The sequence below is a fragment of the Aulonocara sp. 'chitande type north' Nkhata Bay genome, linkage group LG9 (genome assembly GCF_057382095.1).
Source record: "Aulonocara sp. 'chitande type north' Nkhata Bay isolate Kocher_YH1m ecotype deep benthic linkage group LG9, A_spYH_male_GT1.1, whole genome shotgun sequence".
In the NCBI taxonomy this organism is placed as follows: Eukaryota; Metazoa; Chordata; class Actinopteri; order Cichliformes; family Cichlidae; genus Aulonocara; species Aulonocara sp. 'chitande type north' Nkhata Bay.
The window spans coordinates 33,562,502-33,585,454 of record NC_141352.1 but is presented as its reverse complement, the minus strand read 5'-3'; the positions used below and the strand labels follow the sequence as shown (position 1 = coordinate 33,585,454).

Sequence of the window (22,953 nt, the reverse complement as noted above, 5' to 3'; positions counted from 1 at the left end):
ACCAGCTGGTTGTATTCAGTATTGAAGGTGTGTGTCAGAAGGCGCAGGCACTACAACACAACAGGAACAAGACCGAGCAGAGAAGGAAGAAGGCAGCAACAAGAACGCCCACTAAGCCCACGTTTTTCTCACCTTGGTGGCCAGCTCCTTCTCACGCTTTCAAAGGTGGTGCTGGAGATCTGCGAGGAGGCGGAGGTGGACGTGGACAGAGTGCTGGAGCTCACGCTGGGGGACAGAGACTCACTCAGGGACTTGGTGGTGGGAGCTGTTCCCACGGGAGCCGCCACTCCCAGAAGGTGACGGGTCTTTTCCACCTGGAAGAAAGATGGGGGCTAATGTGAGGTAGGGAGAAGAGGGGACGTTAGTCATGTAAAGGCCATAGGTGAGGGTAGGGACGTAGATCGACCGGTAAATTGAGAGCTTCGCTTTTACACTCAGCTCCCTCTTCACCACGACGGACCGGTGCAGCGTCCGCATTACTGCAGCTGCAGCCCCAATCCGTCTGTCGATCTCCGGCTCCCTTCTCCCATCACTCGCGAACAAGACCCCGAGATACTTGAACTCCTCCACTTGGGGCAGGAACTCATCCCCGACTCATCCTATATTTCCGTTTTTATATTTCTAATGTTTGCCTTGTTTTCTTCACTGTCTGGTCTGCCTCTGTCTTGCCTGTATGGATGCATTTACACCGAAATGTCCCCAACAAAGGATGTTTTAATTCACCACTATTCCAGTGAAACACGAGTCTCCCATCTTCCTGCTACCAGTCTGGAGTTTTTGTTCACCAAAGCACACACCAACTTCATACTGACGGACAGATCACTGCCCTTTTGCCGCCTTGTCTGACCGTGTTTTGTGGCTGTGGTTCACTTCACCTCACTCTTCCCCATTCTTGTCATTAAATCAGGCTGTTCTGCAACCATGGCAGCCATTCACTCTATGGCTTTATTCATGGTGTATTTTACCCCTTCACTAAAGGCCGTTCTCGTTTCCAACATTATATTTGCAGTGTTCGTCTATCTATCAATCAATATCTGCGGAGTATTTTTTTTAACGAGTATCCTATTTTCTAAAGCACAGCATGTAAAGGGTAGCTCGGTTAGCAGGATGCTAGCATGTAGCGCTTAGTGAGACACGCCTCAGACGAGTTGAGCAAAGACCCCGTCTGTGTACTTTATACGTGAGCAACGGATTTAAATAAAATTAAGGTTTCAAAAGACAAACTTGAAGATAAAAAAAAATATATATATACTCACCGGAGAGCCGCCAGGGTTTGCCGCTGCCATCTTGGCGCTCCTAAATTCAAAACTGCCTCTGCAGTCAGGCAGGGGAGGCGTGGAAATTGTCTTTGAGTTAGTCAAACGTTTTCCTTAGTTCGAGTAGATGATAAAAAAAATAATAATAATAAATGGGATTTTAAGTAGGACTAGGCGTTCTGTAATGATCTCTATTTAGGAGAAAAACTTAATCACTCACCTTTAAACAGCTCTCTTTTAGGAGACACACTGCTGGCTAACGGTGTCGTGTGATCAAACAGCGTAATTTAATTGGCTGAGAGCCACTCGACTCGATCTGGTGCTGATTGCTCTGGCTTGGGTCATTAAAGTTCATCACTTTTGCAGTTGAATTTTTTCAGGTGAATTTTTTTCAGGTGAATTTTTGCAGGTGAATTTTTTTCAGGTGAATTTTTGCAGGTGAATTTTTGCAGGTGAATATTTTTGCAGGGAAATTTGGAGGATAAAAATTCAGTGTCATAAATTCAATGTCTAAAAATACTTGAATTCTGATGATACTATATTTCTTCCATAGATATCCGTGCTCTCTGTTTATTAATAAAAGCCAAACTTCATTAATGGTAAGTGACAGAGATCTGATGAGTTCTTGCTGGTTTGTATCCACAGGAGGATACAAGCAGCTGCTTCTGTTTGCAGTCACCGTGCACCAGTGTTGTGTTTAATTGTGTCAGTGTTCATTTTTAAACACGTTTTTTAAATCAAATGTTTATGTATACATCAAGATTAATGTTCCAAACAAATGACACTGTACAGCAAATACATACATAGACATGTGCAGCAAAAGGAATCCGAGAAGATGTTTAACTTCTAAATGTTTAAATTGTTTGTTTTATATCCAAAGTCTGTCAGTTTGAGTGATTAGTCAGCAGCAATAACAGGGAATGACAAAGTGACACAACATGACCGTGGGTCTGATTTTTCTGGTAAACTTGTTTAGCAGCCCACTGGAGACGGATACCCTGTTCTTTGAACTTTAATACTGGACAGAAAATCGTCTCCTTCCAGAAACAAAGGGTAGCATTAGAACTTGTGTGAACAGCAAAACAATGTAGAAGATTTCCTTTTGTGTCTGTGTTGTGTCTAGGGCTGCCACGATTTGTCGACTAGTCACGATTACGTCGACTATCAAAATCGTCGATGACTGATTTAATAGTCGACGCGTCGTTTGAAGCTTTGTAAGATCCCAAAAGACGCAGGAATAAGTAGCAGGATTTAAGAGTGTAATAACGGACTGAAACAGAAGATGGCAGCACTGCATGTACAAGGATGCCAGCTGCCGTTAAACCCCGAAGAAGAAGAAGAAGAAGAAGAAGAAGCAGCTGTGTCCCAGAATTCATAGCGCGGCCCAGCTCAGTTTCCAACAATGGCGGCAGCTAGTTAGTTTTAATATTACTCTTATTATTCTTTCTGGGTCACAAAATAAACGTTTAACATATTTTCAGCTGAGAATGTAGCTGTGTAAACCTCAAATATCGGCTCAGTTTATCAGGACACCACATATTTTCAAAAGCGCTCCGACGTTTTCAGAGTCGTCTGTTACCCACTAGCTCAATAGCTAGCCGGGGGCTAGGTCACTAGCACGGTGAGAACACCGGACTCCAGGCAAATTGTTTTCAAACCCACCGCCGTCTTTCGCTACTCAGGTTAAATATATATGAGTCACTTAGATAAATTAAAAATGTTGTTGTTTGGCTTTTTTTTTTTTTAGTATTTTATTTGTTCCTGAGTAAATCGGTTTGTCTGAGATTAAAGTTATAGTTTTTACACAGCTGAATAAACGTCAAGCAGACAGCTGATTATCAGAAGTGTGAGATGCTGGAGAATATACTCTGGTGTCCTGTTATATTTTAGATAGCAAGGAGTTTATTAAACTTTACCGAAACAATCTGCAAATTTCATTAAAATTGAATAAACTATCATCTTGTCTTTATTTTTAGTTAGCACCTTAAAAGCTTAAAGCTGTAAGCTAATGATAGTTATATAAGAGCATATGCTGCATGGTGCAATAAGCTGTAGTTTTACGTCCAGTGGATGATGATCTGATTAGTCGACTAATCGCATAAATAATCGGTGACTAGTCGACTATCAAAATAATCGTTTGTGGCAGCCCTAGTTGTGTCACATCATTTTGGCTCAAGAGTTTACTTTATTGCTATGTTTGTTTTTTGCTATTTTATTACTACATTTGTATTGTGCAGCACTTCGGTCTGCCAGGTGTGTTTTTAAAGTGCTATATAAATGATGATGACGATGATGCTTACGGAACAGCTGAAAGACTTTAAAACAAACCTGTTACTTTAATGATATTTCTGTGGTACTACAGAGTCCAAAAGAAGTATCGCAGTAATAATTCATCCAAATTGTAACTTTTAAATGTCATTATCAGCCCAAAGGTTCACAACCAGTTCATCCCTGATAGAATGTAAATATATACAAATCTATAAATTGTATTATGTATATAACTGTGAAACAAACATAATGGACCATTAATGTATCATAATAGTACATTTCTGAATTTGGGGTATAATTCCAGGTGGGATGAGTGTCTGTACAGCTCCTCCTGTTGATGTAAAAAAAGAAAAAAGTAAATGCCAGTTTTTTTAGGTTTTCATGTTGATGTTGTAACACAGTAAAGAATTACTCTTACAGAAATAAATGTCATTTTTTCAACTTGCAGTTAAATTCATGTAACTTAATGCTGATGCTGTTGACGACTGGGGCTCACACGTCTTTTACTTTGTCTCCAGGACCGACTCACCATGGTTGACCCACAGGAAAATAGCCCGCAGGACATTCCTGACTATGACGGCATAGAGGATGAAGCTTTCCCCCCACTCCCACCACCACACTCCCCAGGCCGGGGAGGCCAGGAGGAAGGAGACCCTTTTGCAGATGGTAGATGCTGCTGTGCTCTTACAGGATTACTATGAGGTCTTTAAGATGTGATGATTCAGAACTTTGTATTTTAAATTCATGATTTAATGAAGAATCATAGAAAAATAAGATTCAGGAAAAAAGGCTAATGTGGGAGAAATACAACCTCTCATAGTCCTTCCACAAAGCTTTTTGGAACAGCTTGATAATAATGAATTTGTTAGTTCAGCCTAGAATTAACAAATGCATGAACTGGTTTTTCAGCATCTCTCTGAGACTGGATGTTTCTAACAATAACAACACACATGTTTTTGTTTGCGTGAGCAAATGAAACCTATCAGATACTGTTCAAACCAGCACATTTCTTCTGTAACCTCCAGTCTATAATTTGTCTGGATTTAAAGATAAGCTTGAAGTTTGCCACGCTGCCAACAGAATGAGTTAGAAACACATCCTGTTGTCATGTGTTTTCAATGCAGGAGATGAAGGTGAGGTATCACAGCTGGCTGATGTCCCTACTGCTAAAAGGAGAGGCGTGAAGAGACCCCAACCCAAGCTGGACTCCCACAGGTAGCAAAGACATTTATATCACGACAGAGGGTTGAAATGCATTAAAATGCGCATTTAAATAGGAATTTGATGTCATCTTGTGTGAGCTGGGACACAAGGAGGCCAAAATCATTGATTGACGTGTGCAGACTGTCAGTGTTGCAGCCAGGTTGAACACGAGTCTGCGACTGCACTGGTTTTTATCACCGTTTCACTAATAATCGTGCACAGAGGCTCAGAGACACACTGACACACAGAGTTGTTGCAAATGTTTGAAAACGTAAGTTTGTGGAAAGAACTTTGCACAAAAAAAGTGATGTGATATTATCTGAGTGGCGACACCTGTCGTTTCGCAGAGTACTGCAGCGTCTTCTTACGCTTTAGCGGCGGGTACAAATGACTGCATCTGTGTGATGATGGTGCAGCTTCACTCTGCCAGTCATTTAAAGAAGAAAGACTCTAACACCATTGTTGTTTTCATCATTTGGATGGGCAAAATTCCCAGACTGAAAATTGTCAGAGCGTTGGAGACATCCCTGGATGTGTGTGAGAAAGATGTTTCCAGTCTCTGTACACCTATAGTGTGAACCTGGTTAGTATTGCCAACCATAAGTCAGGCTCGTTCCCAGTAGTCTCCCAGTGGGTGTTCCAGTGGCACTCCTCTGTTACTGTTCTGTTCACAATGTTCCTGGACAGAACTAAGTTATACTAAATCAAAGGATGTTAAATAAGCTTTTAAGTAAGAACGTCGATTATACTTAGGATAAAACTTGCAAGCTGTATTAAAGAAAAACATAGATTTTCATTTGATAAAATATTCAAATTAATTGCAACTTTGCTATATATATATATATATATATATATATATATATATATATATAGCAATTTTTTATTTTTAGATGGAGAAATTTGACTATTTCTCATTATACTGCCTTATGTACAAACAGGTAGGAAAAGAAAGGTTGTGGGCACCCTGAAAACCAAACACCCCCCCCCCCCCAACAAGCTACTGCCTTCTGAACATGGTACATCTGAAGGCACTGACATTTCCATTCAGAGGGTCTGTCTGTGTTGGCCCTGTGACAGGCTGGCGACCTGGCTGCTGGGATGGGCTTCAGCCATCCACGATCCTGAATTGGATAAGCCAAATACGCCTGGATGTGCTGCTAACCCTGCTTGTAATCCATTAATGGTTTAACTTAGTCTTAATATTTTTTCCCAGGCTGATATCAGATCGAGGGCTTCCAGCTCTGGGCACTCTCTTTGACAATATCCAGTTCAAAGGCAAAGGACACGAGGTAGGATATGATAACATCTGTCCCACCAATTACCAGATGTGAATGAACATTGGTTTTTGAGCTAAATCTGTTTGGCCTGTCAGCTTTTAATTAGATGTCCTAAATTTGGTTTGAGACTAAAAGGTCAAAAGTTGCCCTTTCTGTCGTGGTCAAAAATGAGTGAGGGGAACCAGAGGTTGGTTTACCAAATTAAGATGTCTTTTGTTCCAATGACTGGAAGTCATTTTTTAGTGGGAAGAAGAAGCGTCCTATCACACACAGCCCTCTTTCATATCACTACTCGCTGTTTTTGATGTTTGCCCCATTAGGCTGCAGACCTGCGGCTGCTGATGCAGAAGATGGAGAACTGGGCCCACAGGTTGTACCCCAAATTGCAATTTGAAGATTTTATTGACAAAGTGGAAAGGCTCGGCAGCAAAAAGGAAGTGCAGGTGAGAGGAAGCAGTAGAATATTTCCTGCAAGCGTGTGGGATTCCTAATGTTCAGAATTTGTAATTTTTTACTCATTCTTCTATAGACATGTCTTAAACGAATACGACTGGACATGCCCCTGACACATGAAGATTTTACAAGTACAGATGGTAAGAAGAAAAATCATTACTGATGGGGATACGGTGGACTAGGGCTGTGAGATATGACCAAAGTCTCATCTCCCGATATAAGAATTCTATCGTCCGATAACGATATAAATCACAGAAATGTAACATTTTCTTTCAATTCTGTGAATCTCGACTTGCGTGAAGTGTTTCCAGCTGCGCGTCATGTAGCTGGAGTCGAGTGTTTTAACCGATGCATGAAACGACACATTTTTAGACAGAAGTTGTAACGGCGCCGTTTTCTTTGTGAGTATTTATTACACGGCGTGCTGCGGGGGAAAGCCTGTTCTAACGTTTGAGTCTAAGGTTTATTTTTTAGCACCTGGCGGCTCTGTTTTACTTCTCATCCGTAAACACTCTGCTCTTTCACGTGATTCCGTTTATTTTGAAAAGCCTCAACAGGATCTTGAGCTTTATTCTGAAAGGTTTATGTGGAACATAAACAAGCGGACACGCGATGGTTTTACCGTCGTTGTTGCTAACGACAACGCATAAAAACAGGCGCTTGTCCGTCCGTAGTGTGGTTATATATAAGAGAAAGAGAGAACTTTACTACAGTGACATCAGAACCATGAAGAAATATTGCCGTAAACAGTTTATTTTGCGACACCACGAAACAAACGATAGCGTAAAATGAAATAGACGTTTTTGTATATATCGTTGTATCGAACAGCCCTACGGTGGATTCACACCTGCAGGTGCACATAGGAAATACTTGCCATATTCCACAGGACTTAATTATCAGCACTGCTTGAAATTGTGTTCAGGTGCTGGTGACGAAGAGGTACAACGTGAACTGGAAACATTTGGGGATCCTGATCTGTTCAGCAGAGAGAGTTTTATTAATGCTCCCCAAGGGCAGATTGCCGAAGCCCTCGCTCCCCCACCTACTCCCTCTCTGACCGAAGAGCAGCAGAAACGTATTGAGCTGAACAGACAGCGGGCCCTGGAAAAGAGGCGCGCACGCCAGCAGCAAATTGGTAAGAATGGCAAAAATGTATCATACAGCTGGGACACAATATAACAGAAATAATTAATGATTCTGCTACAAAACATCCAGCGAAGGTTCATAAGGATCATCTAGCTTCATTGGTGTATTAACTTTATATGAAAATACAAAAAGCAAAACATTGAATGTACAGTATATTGCCAAAAGTGTTTGCTCATCTGCCCCCACACTCATATGAACTCGAGTGACATCCCATTCACGACGTCCGCCTGTGCAGCTATATCAGCTTCAACTCTTCTGGGAGTGTTTATGGGAGTTTATGACCATTTGTAAGGTCAGACACTGATGTTGAAGGCCTGGCTCCAAATCTCTGCTCTCATTCATCCCAGTGGTGTTCTGGTCAGGACTCCCATGCCAGAGTTCATGTCTTTGTGGACCTTGCTTTGTGCACTGGTGCCCAGTCATGCTGGAACAGGAAGAAGCCATCCCCAAACTGTTCCCTTAAAGTCGGGAGCCAAAATGTCTTTGCATGCTGAAGCATTAAGAGTTCCTTTCACTGGAACGAAGAGACTGAGCCCAACTTCTGAAAAACAACCCCGCACCGAAATCCCCCTGCCACCAAACCTGGAGCTCTGTTGTCCTGGCAACTGCTAAGTTGACTTGTCTATCGGCTTTCCAGATTGAGAACTGTGATCCGTCGCTCCATAGACTGCATCTCTCCTGTTCTAGAGTCCAGTGGCGGCGTGCTTTACACCGCTGTGTCCCATTGCTTTGCGTTGCACTCTGTGATGTAAGGCTTGGACTACAGCTGCTCGGCCATGGAAATGGATTCCACGAAGCTCTCTGTGCACTGTTCTTTAGCTAATCTGGAGACCACGTGAAGTTTGGAGCGATGGACTCCACAGAAAATTAGCAACCTCTGTGCGCCTCAGTATCCACTGACCCCCACTCTGGGATTTTACGTGATCCACCACTTGATGGCTGAGTTGCTGTCGTTCCCAAACACTTCCACTTAGTAGCAGCAGTCTGCATGCCTAGGTGCTTGATTCTATACAGCTGTGGAAGTTACTGGATCACCTGAATTCAATGATTTGGATGATGGGTGGTGAGTGAATACTCCTTACAATATAGTGAAGTGGATCTAGTGTATATATCCACCAGAAACCCTGAAGGTCGAGTGACGAGTTCCCGTATTGCACAGTTTGTCCAAACCACCAGAGATTCCTCACATTAGTGTGGAGTTTGGTAATAAGAGGCAAAGCATGTAGAAAACATTGATTTCTTTACTGCCTGTCTGATGTCAGCTTCAATTAGGCGTAGTATTTTTGTTTTTGCCTTACACTTGTGATCCAAACTGTTTTTACTTCCTCTTTAGTTAAAGCGGAGCCAGCTGTCTGCGATCTATTGTCTACAAATCTTTAACAGTGACATTAAATCGTTCTTCAGGGTCCTCATTTACCGCAGAAATGATGTAATGTGATTTAAATGAGACCCATAGAAAAGAAAATGACCTGTTGATCGGTCTCTATTATGAGCCTTCACCCATAAAAATGTGTTTACAGTTTATAACACTAGATGGTGATATGAGACCGTTTCCATTGTATTACCCGAGCATGATTTACTCATCGACTTTAAACTTTCACATTTTAGTCATTAGTCCTCCTTAAGAGGAGCCAATCCACCCCCCCCCCTTTTTTTTTTCTGTCCAGTATAGAAACTAAACAGCTGACATCATTCGGGTAGTGTAGCTTCCAGAGATCTGAAGTTAACGTGAACTCTGGAGGGCAGTCAAAAGCTTAATTTTTTATAATGCAACATACTATTATTTACATACATATTATTTTAATAAGCAGTTTCAGGGTTCGTGCTGTTTTAATGAGTGTTCGATGGAAAACGACACTGAAGGAATTTGTACTCTTGAGTCACATGACAGTAAATAATTTCGAGTATGTGTACATAACACAGGCTAATGTTTAAAACTATGATTATTATTTTGCTAGCTATCAAACTTGCTGGAGAAATGATTGAAATGCACTGAGTGTGATAGAGTACGGCAGTGCTAGCACAGCAGTTAGTTATGGCATGGTGATTTATGCAGTGTGCTTTAAACTTGGCTAACATTACTTAGCAGTAGCAGTAATATTAGTGACTTCACTCAAGTGAAAGCTTTAATCGTTAGTCCGACACTTAACTAGCCAACTTAAGCCTTAAAGAAAAACTGGTAAAAAGAGGGACTGATGCATGTGGGCACAAAGAAGCCATTTCTTGTGCTGCTGAAGTTCCCTGGCTTTCATTCAAAATGTGTTTATCGTGAGCACCGACACATTAAACCATTTAAAAATTATAAATGGCTTTAAGCTCACATTGATGCCTGTGGGGCTCTATCAGCCACGGAGACGACAGACACATTTTAGTGTTTTAATGAATGAATGTTTCATACTTTAAGGCTGCCTGTTTATTTAAGGGAGATGAACAATACATTATTATTTGACATAATTCTATGACAGGTGATGGACTGAATAAATAGATTTTAGGTCGATGTTTGTGCGTTTTTAAAGTCTTATATGTTGAATTGAACTGAGTGTGTCATCTGTTCAAAGCCTCCCGTCAGTGCTGTTCTCCATGCCTGTCTTACTGTACATGGTGTTATTAGCACAAACACTTTAAAGCTGATCATTTAGGACTGTAACAATAATCCAGAGAGCAATGTAGTCAAACATCTCACAGTTAGTTTTATTGGGAATGAACTTTGACCTGTTAGGCCCCCAGGGCTTTTCTGAGCTTCCTGCTCGAAAATGAAGAGGCCAAAATAAATGGAGTATTTCTCTGCAATTACAAACTCTGTGTAAACAGTCTTGGTATCAAAATAAAGCTAACGCTTGTGAGCTGTCATCAGAGGGGTAAATATTACTGCAGATGTTACTATGTCAAAGTTACTGGGACTCAAACATAGAAAAAAATGATTATTTCCCTCACCTAATTTTTAAAAGTATTTTATAGCTTATATGCTATAAAATATACTTTGGGTCACATTTAACTCCAGAAAATCATAAATCAAAATATGGATGTTACCTGTCCACAGATTCATGGTGATGTAACTGCTCTTTTAACTGTTTGGTGTTTGTAGAAATGGTTTACAGCTGAGATTCAGAGGCTTCTGTGGACACTCATGTCTGCACTTATATTTCTGACCTCGTGTTATAACCGATTAAATGTGATCTCCTCTCTTTTCCCCCATTTTTGGTGGTGTGGGTGCTTAACTAGTTAAAGTACCAAACATCTGTCTCCTGTTGTTGTGTCACGTAGGAAAGAAGCATCAATATCTGATGAGCAGACTTGTTCATTTGTGCAGATTTCTTCTTTTGTGTGGTTGTTTTTTCCAAGTGGAGATGAGCATCTCTAACAAGTTGATTTGTTCACATTTGCACATCTGCATTTTTGAGAGAAATGAGTTTTTTGAGTTTGTGCACTATATGCATATAAGACAACCATTTCCTTTTTCAGTATTTTTGTGTGGTGCATTTTTCTCTGTTTTAACAAAAGAGGAACAAAGAACATTTAAGTCAACCTAAGACGATTTGTTTTAATTTTTACATGGTCTTACTGAGGTGATGCAAAGTGGAACATGCAAACTGTTTTTTTGGTAATGTGCTGGAAAAGCTTGATAATGGACCTTGAAAGTGCTTAAAGTGCTTAAATTTGACCCTGAACAATGAGTTTGAACCCTGCAGTTTACAGTTTCATTTTTCATTATCTCAGCTTTGCCTGTCTTTTATAAATCGTAGTAGACTGAGTGTGTCTGTGTTGACTGAAACCATCACTGTTTCTAATTCTCAACCCTTTCAGGCCCTTCAGCCTCTCAGACTGCTGACATGTTAGGAGACAAACCTCCAGCTGCATCCTCACCAAATGTCATCAAAGGTTCTACTGATGGAGATGAAACTGTAGAAGATCCTGACCTCGAGCCTTCCAACAACACCTCCACGCAACAAACCAGCCCGCTTCCCCCCAAAGACTCTGAGCCCGCTGAGGCTGAGACCGGCCTCAGCCCTGAGCAACAGCTCAGCAACGACTGTGTAGAGGGGGATTAAAGTTCACGTGCAGCAGTTTCTGCTGAAAAGCTTTGGCAGTGAGCAGATTTAAAGGTTTCCCAATGTTCGTGCCTGCTCATTCGAGTAATGTTGTGCATTTCTGGTGGTTTATATCTTGAGCACATGTTCCTACTGTGACGTCAGCTTTGGGTTAGCAAAGACATTTATAATCAATGGAAATAAATGTTTTTCTTATTTTTAAAAGTCCAAATCCTAAACGTATTTACCATGTGTTGGTATCTGTTACAGAAAAATATTTGAACTGATCCACAGTTCCTGCTCTGATGCATCTTCTTTCTCCAGTTTCACTATTGGCAGAATTTTGGTTGCAAACATGTTTCTATAAAAGGCCTCTGTGTGTGTGTAGTATGTGAGCTGTCAACTGACCATCACCCTCTTCCAAGCATTAAGTGCTCGTTCAATTATGAACAGTTCTTTCTTAAGCTACTGCAGGGACATGAAACGCAACACGATGAAGTGGCTCCATCTGCGCTAATGAAAACACCATTTTTAATTACAGGCCACTGCACACATATTGAAATAGTTATGTACAGTTCATATTTCTGTTGGTAGTTCTAGAAAACAATCTTAAAATCCACAAACCAAAAAACGCTTCTGATTATTTACCAGTTCAAACAATAAAAATGTCCTTGGTGTTGGTGTCTTCTATACAGGCTCTTGATATACAAACTATAAGATAAATACATCCTAGTTTTATACATCACTTCCAACACAACCAACCTCAGGTGTGTTCATTACTCTACGGGTTTATTTTAATTGTTTGTTAAAATAGTTTTTTCGATCATATTGAGTATAGAGGAATGCAACTGTGAGCTTTAGCAATTATCCCGCTTCAACAGGACCGTGATCCCGATGTGTGAGACAGCAGGGTGCTGCCACTGGTGTTGTAATGTGTGATTTAGTTCCTCCTAACATTTCAGTTTTCTTCCAGTATCTATCCTCTGTGATTACTGGCTCTTTAGACAGATTTAATAGAAGTGTGTGAGCTATTGGCTCAGTATAAAGGGTCAGTAGTGTTTTCATGTCACCTATCCATCCTCCATTTAGTCACCCAAAGCATGTAGTAAATACTGCTCACTTTTATTCACCTTCTCTTAAATCCAGAAAAATTCCCACTTGTTAACGTTGAGTGTGTGTGTGTGTGTGTGTGTGTGTGTGTGTGTGTGTGTGTGTGTGTGTGTGTGTGTGTGTGAGTGTGTGCGTGTGCGTGTGTGTGTGTGCGTGTGTGTGCCAGTTGCAGCCTCCAAGTTGAACACCATCACCAAATCCAACCTGGGTCAGTGTGTCAGCAAGTACGACCTGCTGGTCTGGTTTGAGATCAGCGAGCTGGAGCCCACTGGAGAGTGAGTATCCACCTGGAGTGTTATATTCACGCACAAGCTTTAAAGGAACCATAAAAATGATCTCCAGGAAGAATATTATAAGTTGGGATGTTGTGTCACCTCCTCCCTCCATGCACAGGTACATCCCAGCCATCGTGGATCACAGTGGAGGCCTGCCCTGTCATGGTACCTACCTGCTGCACCAGGTACAGGATTGGTGCACATGTTGTTTCCTTATTACTCACACAGTGGTAACTGCTTCCTTTGTACACAGTTGAATATCTTCTTTTAAAGCGTAATGTTGCTCTAGCTGTGCTCACTGTGATCCTGAGCTCCTGTTATGTTTGCTGCAGGGGATCCAGCGGAGGATCACAGTGACCCTCATCCACGAGAAAGGCAGCGAGCTCCATTGGAAAGATGTTCGTGAGCTGGTTGTAGGTGAGCAGCCTGCCTTTAGGGTCTAGTCGTGCTATACCTCTGTGTAGAAAACAAAACCCCAAAGCACCGAAACAATGTTTTATAGTGTTTGTGTGCTTTTGATAGAGGAAGACAGGACAGAACATCATTAAAGGGATTTGACTTTGTGAGATCACCCTGAAAACGCACCACTCGGTTCACTCTGAGATATTTTCAGTCTGGAAAGATGAATCTGTCGGGCTTCAGGCTGCTTCTCACTTTAAGCAGTTCATGCTGTAGCTGATGGACCAAAAATGACATTTGATATTTTAGACATTCAGCTGCTGACTCTGAAGCCAACAGGCTCTTGAGTGTGGATGATTGTGTTGGTACTGGATGCTGTGATCAAACAGCTGTTCTGATCTGTCTTCATTCATGCCTGTTGTTATTAAGCCTCCTAAGCTCCAAACCAGTAAAAGCAATCTTTGGAGGCAACACCCTTTTTAGTACTTTGCTGTATTTGTTTGTGATTGTGTGACACTGAACCACAGTGCTATGTATATCCTCTGTAACACTCAGACGTTTCCAGATCAGTGTTTCCCCCTCAGCTGTTTCTCACTATAGAGTCTTTCCTCTGTAACAATGAGGCACCAGCAGAGCATATCTGGCTCCCAGTCTGTGGCTGATAGTGCCCCCTGCTGTTAATAACAGGAACAGTGTAACCTTGTATGGAGCTCATAGTGATGGTCTGAAGATTGCTGCTGCAAGGCAGTAATTTGTATCCATGTGTGCTGTCTATTCTGAGCATATGCAGTTATGTGAGCTCTCAGGTTTTATGTATCAGGACCAGTGTTGGTCAAGTTACTTGAAAAAAGTAATCAGTAACTAATTACTGATTACTCCCCCAAAAAAGTAATCCCGTTACTTTACTGATTACTTATTTTCAAAAGTAATTAATTACTTAGTTACTTAGTTACTTAGTTACTTTTTAAAAACACGATTTACAACCTGAAGAGGTGATAAAGTGATAGATCTTTCAGCCCAATTCTACTTTTTCTACATAATCCATCATACAAAATGTAATCAAATGGAAAAGTCTCTTTTTTTAACTTGTTTTATCAGTTTTAATCTTTTAACTTTATGCATCAAGCAAAACATTTAATTATATGCAACATTCTCTGACTTGAATAAATTAGTTTAACATTTAAACCTATTTTCTACACATTCCAGCACATAAAATAAAATATTTTTTGTGTTTTCACTCACTCTTTCAAACAGATGCAAGTAAAACACAGCAGAAAATAAATAAAGTCAAAGACTCAGCGGTCCTTTTGCTCTATTTTCACCTGTAAAGCAGGAGCAGGGTAGGCGGAGGGTTACCCTGGTGCAGGTGTGCTGCGGTCAGTTGAAGAATCCGCGCAGTGTCTCTGTGAGTTTCCCATCACGTCGTAGCTACTCGGTGCTTGCTCGGAAGTTTAGGGGTTTTTTTCGCTGTAAAAAGAAGTTTTCTTCCCACGCACGATGGACGCTAATGTTTTTGTCACTTTTTATGGAATCAAACTCAAAGTAAGGTCAGTACTTCCACGCTTTAAACGCTGCACGCTCATACTCTCTCCCGCACTCGATATATTATCCATTGTTGATCTGCACACAGCTGCTGTCACCAACGTCGCACTTGCTTACGTCACTGTCATGAGACATTCTCGCAAAAACAATCACGGTTTTAGTAACGCAGTAACGCAGCGTTCCTACGGGAAAGTAACGGTAATCTAATTACTGATTTTGCAATAGTAATCCCTTACTTTACTCGTTACTTGAAAAAAGTAATCAGATTACAGTAACGCGTTACAAGTAACGCGTTACTGCCCATCTCTGATCAGGACATAATTAAAAACAATCAGGTCCTTAGTAGGTCTTAATATGAGGTAAATATAAAACATGAAGTGTTTGTGAGGTTCATCTGCAGCACCTTTGTCTCTGTGAAATGTTTGCTAATTTAACATTTTCCCTCCTAAACAGGAAGGAGTTTGTGGAGGCCTATGTGAATCATGCCTTCAACACATCAGTGGAGAATCTGTTCCAGGAGTTCAAGCGAGGCTTCTTCCTGGTGTGTGAGCAGGATTTGGTGAGGCTGTTTCGACCAGAGGAGCTGCAGGGAGTGCTGGTCGGCCAGGACGTGCATGACTGGGAAAAGTTCAAACAGGTAGAGTCAGCCAAACAGACACAGGCTGTAGTTTCACAGCTGTCCTGTAGCACAATAACTGTGTACTGCATACTGTCAAAAGCATTCAGTCGGCTGCTTTAACACAAATATGACCTTGAGTCACATCTCAGTCTTAATCCAGACTTTTGTATGATAGTATAATATAATAGTCAGCCCACCCTTCGCAGCTATAACTGCTTCCACTCTTCTGGGAAAGCTTTCCACAAGGTTTAGGTGTGTTTATGGGAATTTTTTGACTATTCTTCCAGAGGTGCATTTGTGGTGTCAGACACTGACGTTGGAGGAGAAGGCCTGGCTCACAGTTGCTGCTCTAATTCATCCCAAAGATGTTCTATCAGGTTGAGGTCAGGACTCTGTGCAGGCTAGTCCAGTTCTTCTACACCAAACTCACTCATCCATGTCTTTATGGACCTTGTATTGTGCACTGGTGCCCAGCCATGTGCACACATGCCCACACTTTACACTTGGCACAGTGCAGTCAGACAAGTACTTCTGGCAACCACCAAACCCTGACACATCCATCGGATTGCCAGTCAGAGAAGTGTGATTCGTCACTCCAGTAAACACATCTCCACTGCTTTAGAGTCCAGTGTTGAGATGCTTAAATCACTCCATCTGACGCTTTGCATTGTGTTTGTCAGTGTAAGGCTGGGATGCAGCTGCTCAGCCATGGAAACCAATGAAGTTTGGACATCTGTAACAACAGCAGACTGCAGATATTGGTGACTTAAGTGCACTATGAGCCTTAGCATCAGCTGACTAGCTGTCATTTCCAATTACTTCCACTTTGTTATAATATCACTAACAGCTGACTATGGAATATTTAATAGCGAGGAAATTTCATGACTGGACTTGTTGCACTGGTGCATCCTATCACATTACCATGCTGGAATTCATTCAGTTCCTGAGAGCGACTCGTCCTTTCACACATGTTTGTAGAAGTAGTCTGCATGCCTAGGTGCTTGATTTAATACACCTGTGTCCATGGAAGTGATTGGAACACATTAATTGAATGATTTGGATGGGTTAGGGAATACTTTTGGCAACATAGTGTATGCCTGACCTTACAAACTCTATGATTATAACAGTCATTTTCACTGTTTTCAGAACACAAGTTATGGTTGGAGATATCATGACCGCCACCCCACCATACAGATGTTTTGGGAGGTATTTGATGAACTAACTGAAGAGCAGAGGAAAGATTTCCTTCGTAAGTACTTGCTGAAGCCTCCATTATGATATGTTACTGAAATCACACTGTATCATATAAAACATTAGATTTTTCTGCGCTTTACCAAGATACATTAGAGAGCAGCATTGTTCTGATTAATATACTGTAAAGCTGCTTCTAGCTGGTGGACTGAGCCGCCTCACCTTTCACCTGGCTCACGTCACACACCTGGAGAGACTCGACCTCCACCTGTGTTGCCTCACGCGAGATGATCTAGAGGCTCTGAGTCAGTTGCTACCAATCTCACACGCCGGACACTACTCGCATGCTCGCTGCAGCAGTCATGTGACTCGTTGTTTTTCAGTCCAGGTGCTGCCCTCTCTCACTGCACTGACCGAGCTTGATGTGTCATCCAATAAGGAAGTGGGAGGTGTGGTCCACCTGCTGGTCTCCGCCCTCCCTGCGACACAAATGAGGAGGCTGCCATTCAACAGCTGCTACATGAGCAACGAGTCCTTCACTGCTCTGGGTAACACACACACACACACACACACACACACACACACACTTGTTTATTTATAGAAGTTTTCCTTCAAGTCATTCTCCCTGAATACCTCTTCCACCCTCTAGCCTGAAATGGTGAAAACTTTGTGTTTATGCATCAGCCCTGGCGGTGTCCTATCTGCGCACGGTGGATATTTCCTGGTGTAAAGTGGTTGGCGGTCACTTGGCGCTCCTGCTGGATGCTCTGCAGCCATCAGTCGTCAGCGAGCTCCGTCTTTACAGCTGCGAGCTCACCACTGATGACATGCAACATCTGGGTAACTAACACACAATGACATTATACTTTTTCTTTTTTGGTCTGTAGTGGATCATTAGGCTGCATAAATGTATATTAAGACAAGTAAAGCCTGAAGGAAATTGATATTTCTTTCATTTATTTCATGCTGCCAGCATCTGTAGCTGTCGTATAAAACAAAACAATGAAACTATTCGGTGTTATTTTTGTCTCCATCAGAAACATTGTGAACAAAACAGTAAAGTGAACAGGCATAAAGTGATCAGTTATCAATGGGTCCTCTTCCTCTGTGCAGCTGCCGTGTGCAGACGGGGCTGTCTCTCCTCACTCCGTGCACTGGATCTGTCCTACAACAGCTTGGTGGGAGACAACGGTTGGTGCAGTCTGTTTGCAGCAGGAGGTCTGGGCTCTCTGGAAGACGTGGATGTCAGTTTGCGACCTTCAACCTCTGCTCCGTGCTCAGCCTGGCTGCCCGCTCTGCTCCGAGCTCTGCCTCAAATGCCGGCGCTGGCTCGACTGGCCATGCAGAGGTGGACAGCTGACTGTCAGGAGAGAGAGCAGCTGAGGTACTGTCTGAAAAAGAGGAGCGTCCTGCTGGAAAGGGATCCAGATTTACAAGACACATCATCAACATGTAAAGGGAACAGTCAGGAGAGCCTAGAAGAGAGTCAGCCTGAGGAGATTGGAGCGGACCGCACTGGAATTTACTGTCAAAGAGCGACCCACTTTGTTGCTTTATTATTATTTTTTTAAGTCTCTGTTACCACAAGAAGGTCAGTGTTGAGGTCAGCTGCATCACGTCTGATGTAAACTGTGTCACACGTGATGGTTTCAGGGAATACTGGGAACTTACAGAGTTAAACACAGCTGGTGTGGGTTATCATATTTGTCGTCTCTCACCTTGGCTGCAGGGTCTGGGTCTTTCCAATGCAGCAGTCCTAACACTTGAGACACACATGCCGAGAAGTGGGGATACCTGGAAATGGACAAAGGCTTTCAGCAGAGTTTTAAAGCAGCTATTCAGGAAAAGAGCTGTGAATTATCTGCATACCTTGTTAGGTAATCAGCTATTTTGGGGTTCTTTAACAAATCAACCAAAAGGTCGACTGAGTATTTTCTCGTCAGAGTACCATCACCGTTCACGATGATGTTGAGCACAAGCTGGAGCGTTTGATGGATGTTCTTTGCATCAAAGAGCTACGAGGAAATCCCAGAGATTAGAGACAGGATATTATGTGAATCAGCATGAATGTTGTTTGTTGTTCAACAGATAAAAACAAGAAGAGAAAATAGAAACAAAGTAAAAAAGGAACAATTGTTTCTGCCGTTAAGAAAAAAAAATTGAGTCATGGCAGAGACCTGCAGAAGTCTTGAGTCTCATTTGATGACATTTTGTCAGATTGCCTTGTAATTTAAAAAAAACAAAACTGTTTTTTGAGCAAAAGTTCTCCAGGTTTTTTTGGAGTTCTTTCAAAGTTTTCTTATTTTTGGACGTTAGCTGCTTTTTCACTCTTTTTCAGTCCAGTCTGTGCATCTGAACATTTACAGAAAGATTTCTTTGTTTCGTCTTTAGACACTTTGTTAAACGCAGATCCCAGCAGAGTTCGCCTACCTTCTCTCCAACCTTCTCAGGTTTTGTGGATATTATACATGGTTATGCTGAGGATATGTCGGCTACTTTCCACTGGAAATGCCTTTTGGTTAAACTGTCAGCGAGGAATTTGCACTGTTACATTTTTATATAACTTTAATGCAAAAAAAACAGCTGCTTGTTTAAGTGAAAATACACTGATGGGGTTTTTTTCTATTCATGAACAGGAGTGTGATCAGTTTAATAAAAGAAAAAATAACCATAACCAAGATATGAGGGGAAATCTTGGACAAATACAAGCAGACTGGAGCAGCCAGCGTTCAAAACACCGACGTTCAAGGTAACAGAAGGTTCCCGAGCCACATCCACCCAGCTGGTTTCTGTGTTTCTTGTGTATTTGTGTACACTGTGACTTCATGGCTGTCTTGGGCTCCAGCTCTTGTTTTGGTGTCTCATTAATTTGATTTAATGTCCTGCTTAGTGATAACATCACTCTTGGCCTCCCTGCACTGGCTTCCAATTGAATTTAGGATTCATTTTCAAGTTCTTTTATTGGTTTTTAAATCTTTAAATGGTCTGGCACCTGCTGAAGCCCTATGTCCCCACTCGTTCGCTCCGGTCAGCTGAGCAGCTGTTGCTCTCAGTCCCCAAATCACGGCTGAAACTGAGAGGAGACCGAGCGTTCTCTATCGTGGCTCCTAAGCTTTGGAATAATCTTCCTCTTCACATTAGGCAATCGACATCAGTGCTGGTTTTTAAATCCAGATTGAAAAAGCATTTTTATTCACTGGCTTTTGACTCAGTGGTTGACTGACTTGTATTTTATTGTTTTTCGCTATGTTTATTATTGTATCGTATTTATTATTCTTATGGTATCTATTATGTTTCTATTGTTCAGCAGTTTGGTCAGCCTTGTGTGTTTTTAAAGTGCTATATAAATAAACAATGATGATGATGATGAACATAGTAACGTGTGTTGGGTTGCTCTGTCTTCAGACTCACTGTCAGACTGATTAGACAGTGAGTCTGAAGGTGAGAGTCCTCACTGCCCACGCCTGTCTTTGGGTCTGACCAACACCGTTTCCTGTGTGTCATTCCCCCCTCGCCTTCCCCCCATCCGTCCTGTCTGCACTGACCTCTCCAATAAAGACAAAAGGCCTCATTTTCTGAAACTCTTCCTATCCCATCACCTTGCGAAGAATCACTTCACCATGTTGATTAATAAGGACGGTGGGAATGGTTTGAAGTCTCGTCACAGAAAATGTGCCAAAGGCAAAGAATCTGAGCTTGAAATAAAATGAAATGAAAGATCAGCCCCACACAGGGGTTAAATTCAGATGGAAACTCTTATCACACAAAGAGAACAAGCGAATAAATATATCTGAGTGTGGCCCCTCGACTGTCACAGTGTAGCTGACATTTGATCTTATCATGTGTTAAAGCTATTTTAATTACTGAAGAGAACCAGTGTCAAACTCAGCCCAAGTATGGTTGTACGTTAATCCTTAAAGCAACAACGTTTTTAAAGTTGCAGCGTCATTTTTACACCACACCTAAAATCCCACTAATCGTCCGGGCTCTTCACCCTATGACCACACGCTGGGGTATCTAACACCACATGACCCAAATGGAAACTATGTCAGCTGAAAGAAACCCATCGAAATGTGCAACACTTAAAACTTTGCCTGATTGGAGCATGGCTTCAAATACAGCCCTGAAAACAGACAGGCGGTCGTTGGCATTTCGCCCTCGTTCCTGAGAGACTACATCGATGTATCAGTCAACAAATGAACTACTGTGGCGTCACAGCTGGGGCCTTCTCTGTGTCGTTTATAACACAGAGAAGGACCCAGCTGTGACGCTGAAGTGGTATCTTTAAATTAGCTGTAGGTGTGAATGCTTGTCTGTCTCTCTGTTAGCTTTGCAACAGACTGGTGATATTCAGAGTGCACCATATGTCTGGTATTATTTCCCTTCCAAATTAGTGCTTCCTCTTAGTTGCTGGTCTAAATTTGTTTCCTTTCATGTTCAGGCCGTGTTAGTGTTGTCTCTGTGTGTAGCAGGTTTTGTCTCCATGTTTGTTTCACTGTCTGCCTGTCTGTCTCTGTATTCTGTACTTCTGATAGACGTCTAATTTTGCCAGTCCCTCTTTTTGTGCGCCTTGTACCTTGTCACTCTCTGTGACCGCGTCTCACTTTGCCAGTTCCCATGTATTTAGTCAGTTAATGGTGGTCTGAGTAACCCTCACCACTTTGTTCTCCAGTGTCTTTGTTCCTGTTCATCCTACATATTTTCCCCCATTTGTTATTTATTTCTGCTGTTTGCTATTTATATTTTATTCCTGCACAGTTTGCTTGAAGCACTCATATTTTGTCTATTCTATTCATGTGGATCTTATCTTTCTATTTCCTTGCTTCCTTTTCTGTTTACTTTGCTTCTTGCCCGTGTTTCGTCCTTTTGCGGTGTCTGTGTTTTTTTAATCCTATGGTCTCTTTTAAGTTTGTTTGTCTCTTTACTTCTTCAAACTGAATTCAAAGTGGAGCAAATGCTATATAACATTCTCATAGTCTCATTCACACTAACGTTGGTTCTGTATCTTGTAACCAAAGGAAGCTTCAGCATGCAGACTGGAGCCAGCGATCAAAACACGTGCTTCCTATTTTATTTTGTTGGTTATGTTGAGTTTTGCTGTAACTGTCTCATTACTCCTGATTTGTCCCTGCCGTCTCCTCTTCCCTAATGACCGTCCTGTGTGTTTATTGTTTAATCTTCTCCTTTCGTCACCCAGCTTCACTGGTCATGTTTCCTAGTGTTATCCCCCAGTATAGGTTTCTGAGTTTCTCAGTTCCCTGTCAGATATTTCATATCATTCTCTCCGTCCAAAATAAACAGGCTGCCTTTAGTTTATCCTTGCCAGCCTGTGAGTCTGCATTTGGGTCTTCTTTTTTCATAACAAATGATCATACTCCCCGCAGATTGTGATAGTGACACCTCCAGGCCATGCTGCAACTCTCTGGAGCTTTCCGCTCTTCAGGAACTCTCTCTGCAGGAGGGGGAGATACAGGAGAGGTGGAGGAAGATCTCAGCCTGGGCGTCTATTGTCTTATGTAGTCTGGAAGATGAGTGGATGGTGGGGTGGGTGCAGTTTTCTCTGTGGTGGGGTTGGGTGGACTGTCCCGGGCTCTGTGGGGCCGGGAGGCGCTGCTGCACTGGGCCCCGGTCTGGATGGGCCTGGGACCCCTTTCCCTGGCGGGGCGCGGAGTATGGGGGTGTCACCAGGGTGCAGAGGAGGCTACCCCCCCTCTGTCCCCTTCTGGCTGCCTCTGCCTCAATTTTATCCCACAACTTAGACATTCACATTACTCACACTCTCATTACACATACATATAGGATCTTGGGGGTGGGCACAATACATGGATACATGGATACATGGATACACGATACATGTACACCCCACCCCTGGTGTCGTTGCCCACCTCTCAATTTTAAATACACGTAGACATTGAGGGCTATCAGGAGGGACTATGCGCTTACCTGCTGCTCTCTGGCAGGTAGCTCCATGCCCTCCTGGGTTTTAAATGCACCTTAGAACACACATGCATCAACACTACAATGAGCGGGTTGAGGGAGGTTTGGAGTCTTCTCTCACCCCCATTCTCTGCGGCCTGCTGGAGCGGGGGGGCTAGGAGGAGGAGTTGGCCGTCCGACTGCGGTCTGGAGTGTGGGGCCTCCCTGCTGCTGCGGAGTTGGGGTGGTCTGCCTCTCCCCACCGCAGGG

At 42.3% G+C, this 22,953-nt stretch overlaps 3 protein-coding genes across 5 annotated transcripts; all 3 read left to right on the top strand.

The window, feature by feature from the left end:
* The first annotated feature begins 1,836 nt into the window (after positions 1-1,836).
* LOC147322622 (TIMELESS-interacting protein-like) lies at positions 1,837-12,003 on the top strand. 3 transcript variants are annotated; one of them, XM_086307102.1, is made up of 8 exons: positions 1,837-1,855; positions 4,043-4,190; positions 4,649-4,739; positions 5,941-6,016; positions 6,325-6,447; positions 6,534-6,597; positions 7,380-7,592; positions 11,408-12,003. In XM_086307102.1, exons 1-8 carry the CDS (start codon positions 1,853-1,855, stop codon positions 11,650-11,652), a joined length of 963 nt encoding a protein of 320 aa, XP_086163228.1. In that variant the 5' UTR covers positions 1,837-1,852; the 3' UTR covers positions 11,653-12,003. The 3 variants fall into 3 exon arrangements, with proteins under 3 accessions (XP_086163228.1, XP_086163229.1, XP_086163230.1); XM_086307103.1 differs by lacking the exon at positions 1,837-1,855 and adding an exon at positions 2,601-2,877; XM_086307104.1 differs by lacking the exon at positions 1,837-1,855 and adding an exon at positions 2,917-2,938.
* A 1,163-nt stretch (positions 12,004-13,166) lies between these two features.
* Positions 13,167-16,632, top strand: LOC147322621 (E3 ISG15--protein ligase HERC5-like). Its single transcript, XM_086307203.1, has 5 exons — positions 13,167-13,201; positions 13,349-13,433; positions 14,746-14,962; positions 15,411-15,594; positions 15,864-16,632. The coding sequence occupies exons 3-5, from the start codon at positions 14,913-14,915 to the stop codon at positions 15,888-15,890; spliced, it is 261 nt and encodes an 86-aa protein (XP_086163329.1). The 5' UTR covers positions 13,167-13,201; positions 13,349-13,433; positions 14,746-14,912; the 3' UTR covers positions 15,891-16,632.
* A 480-nt stretch (positions 16,633-17,112) lies between these two features.
* On the top strand, positions 17,113-20,138 carry LOC147322620 (leucine-rich repeat-containing protein 31-like). The gene is made up of 3 exons (XM_086307218.1): positions 17,113-17,315; positions 17,452-17,607; positions 17,881-20,138. The coding sequence occupies exons 1-3, from the start codon at positions 17,258-17,260 to the stop codon at positions 18,336-18,338; spliced, it is 672 nt and encodes a 223-aa protein (XP_086163344.1). The 5' UTR covers positions 17,113-17,257; the 3' UTR covers positions 18,339-20,138.
* Positions 20,139-22,953: the final 2,815 nt, after the last annotated feature.

Bases quoted from the DNA above. Each gene is read 5' to 3' on its own strand.
- LOC147322622 (XM_086307102.1), top strand. The intron at 6,448-6,533 runs GTGAGAGGAAGC...ATTCTTCTATAG, and splicing joins GCAGCAAAAAGGAAGTGCAG to ACATGTCTTAAACGAATACG. The intron at 6,598-7,379 runs GTAAGAAGAAAA...AATTGTGTTCAG, and splicing joins AGATTTTACAAGTACAGATG to GTGCTGGTGACGAAGAGGTA.
- LOC147322621 (XM_086307203.1), top strand. From the start codon at position 14,913: ATGGACGCTAATGTTTTTGTCACTTTTTATGGAATCAAACTCAAAGTA. The intron at 14,963-15,410 runs GTCAGTACTTCC...CCTCCTAAACAG, and splicing joins GGAATCAAACTCAAAGTAAG to GAAGGAGTTTGTGGAGGCCT. The intron at 15,595-15,863 runs GTAGAGTCAGCC...CTATTCTTCCAG, and splicing joins ACTGGGAAAAGTTCAAACAG to AGGTGCATTTGTGGTGTCAG.
- LOC147322620 (XM_086307218.1), top strand. From the start codon at position 17,258: ATGAGGAGGCTGCCATTCAACAGCTGCTACATGAGCAACGAGTCCTTC. The intron at 17,316-17,451 runs GTAACACACACA...TTTATGCATCAG, and splicing joins CGAGTCCTTCACTGCTCTGG to CCCTGGCGGTGTCCTATCTG. The intron at 17,608-17,880 runs GTAACTAACACA...TCCTCTGTGCAG, and splicing joins TGATGACATGCAACATCTGG to CTGCCGTGTGCAGACGGGGC.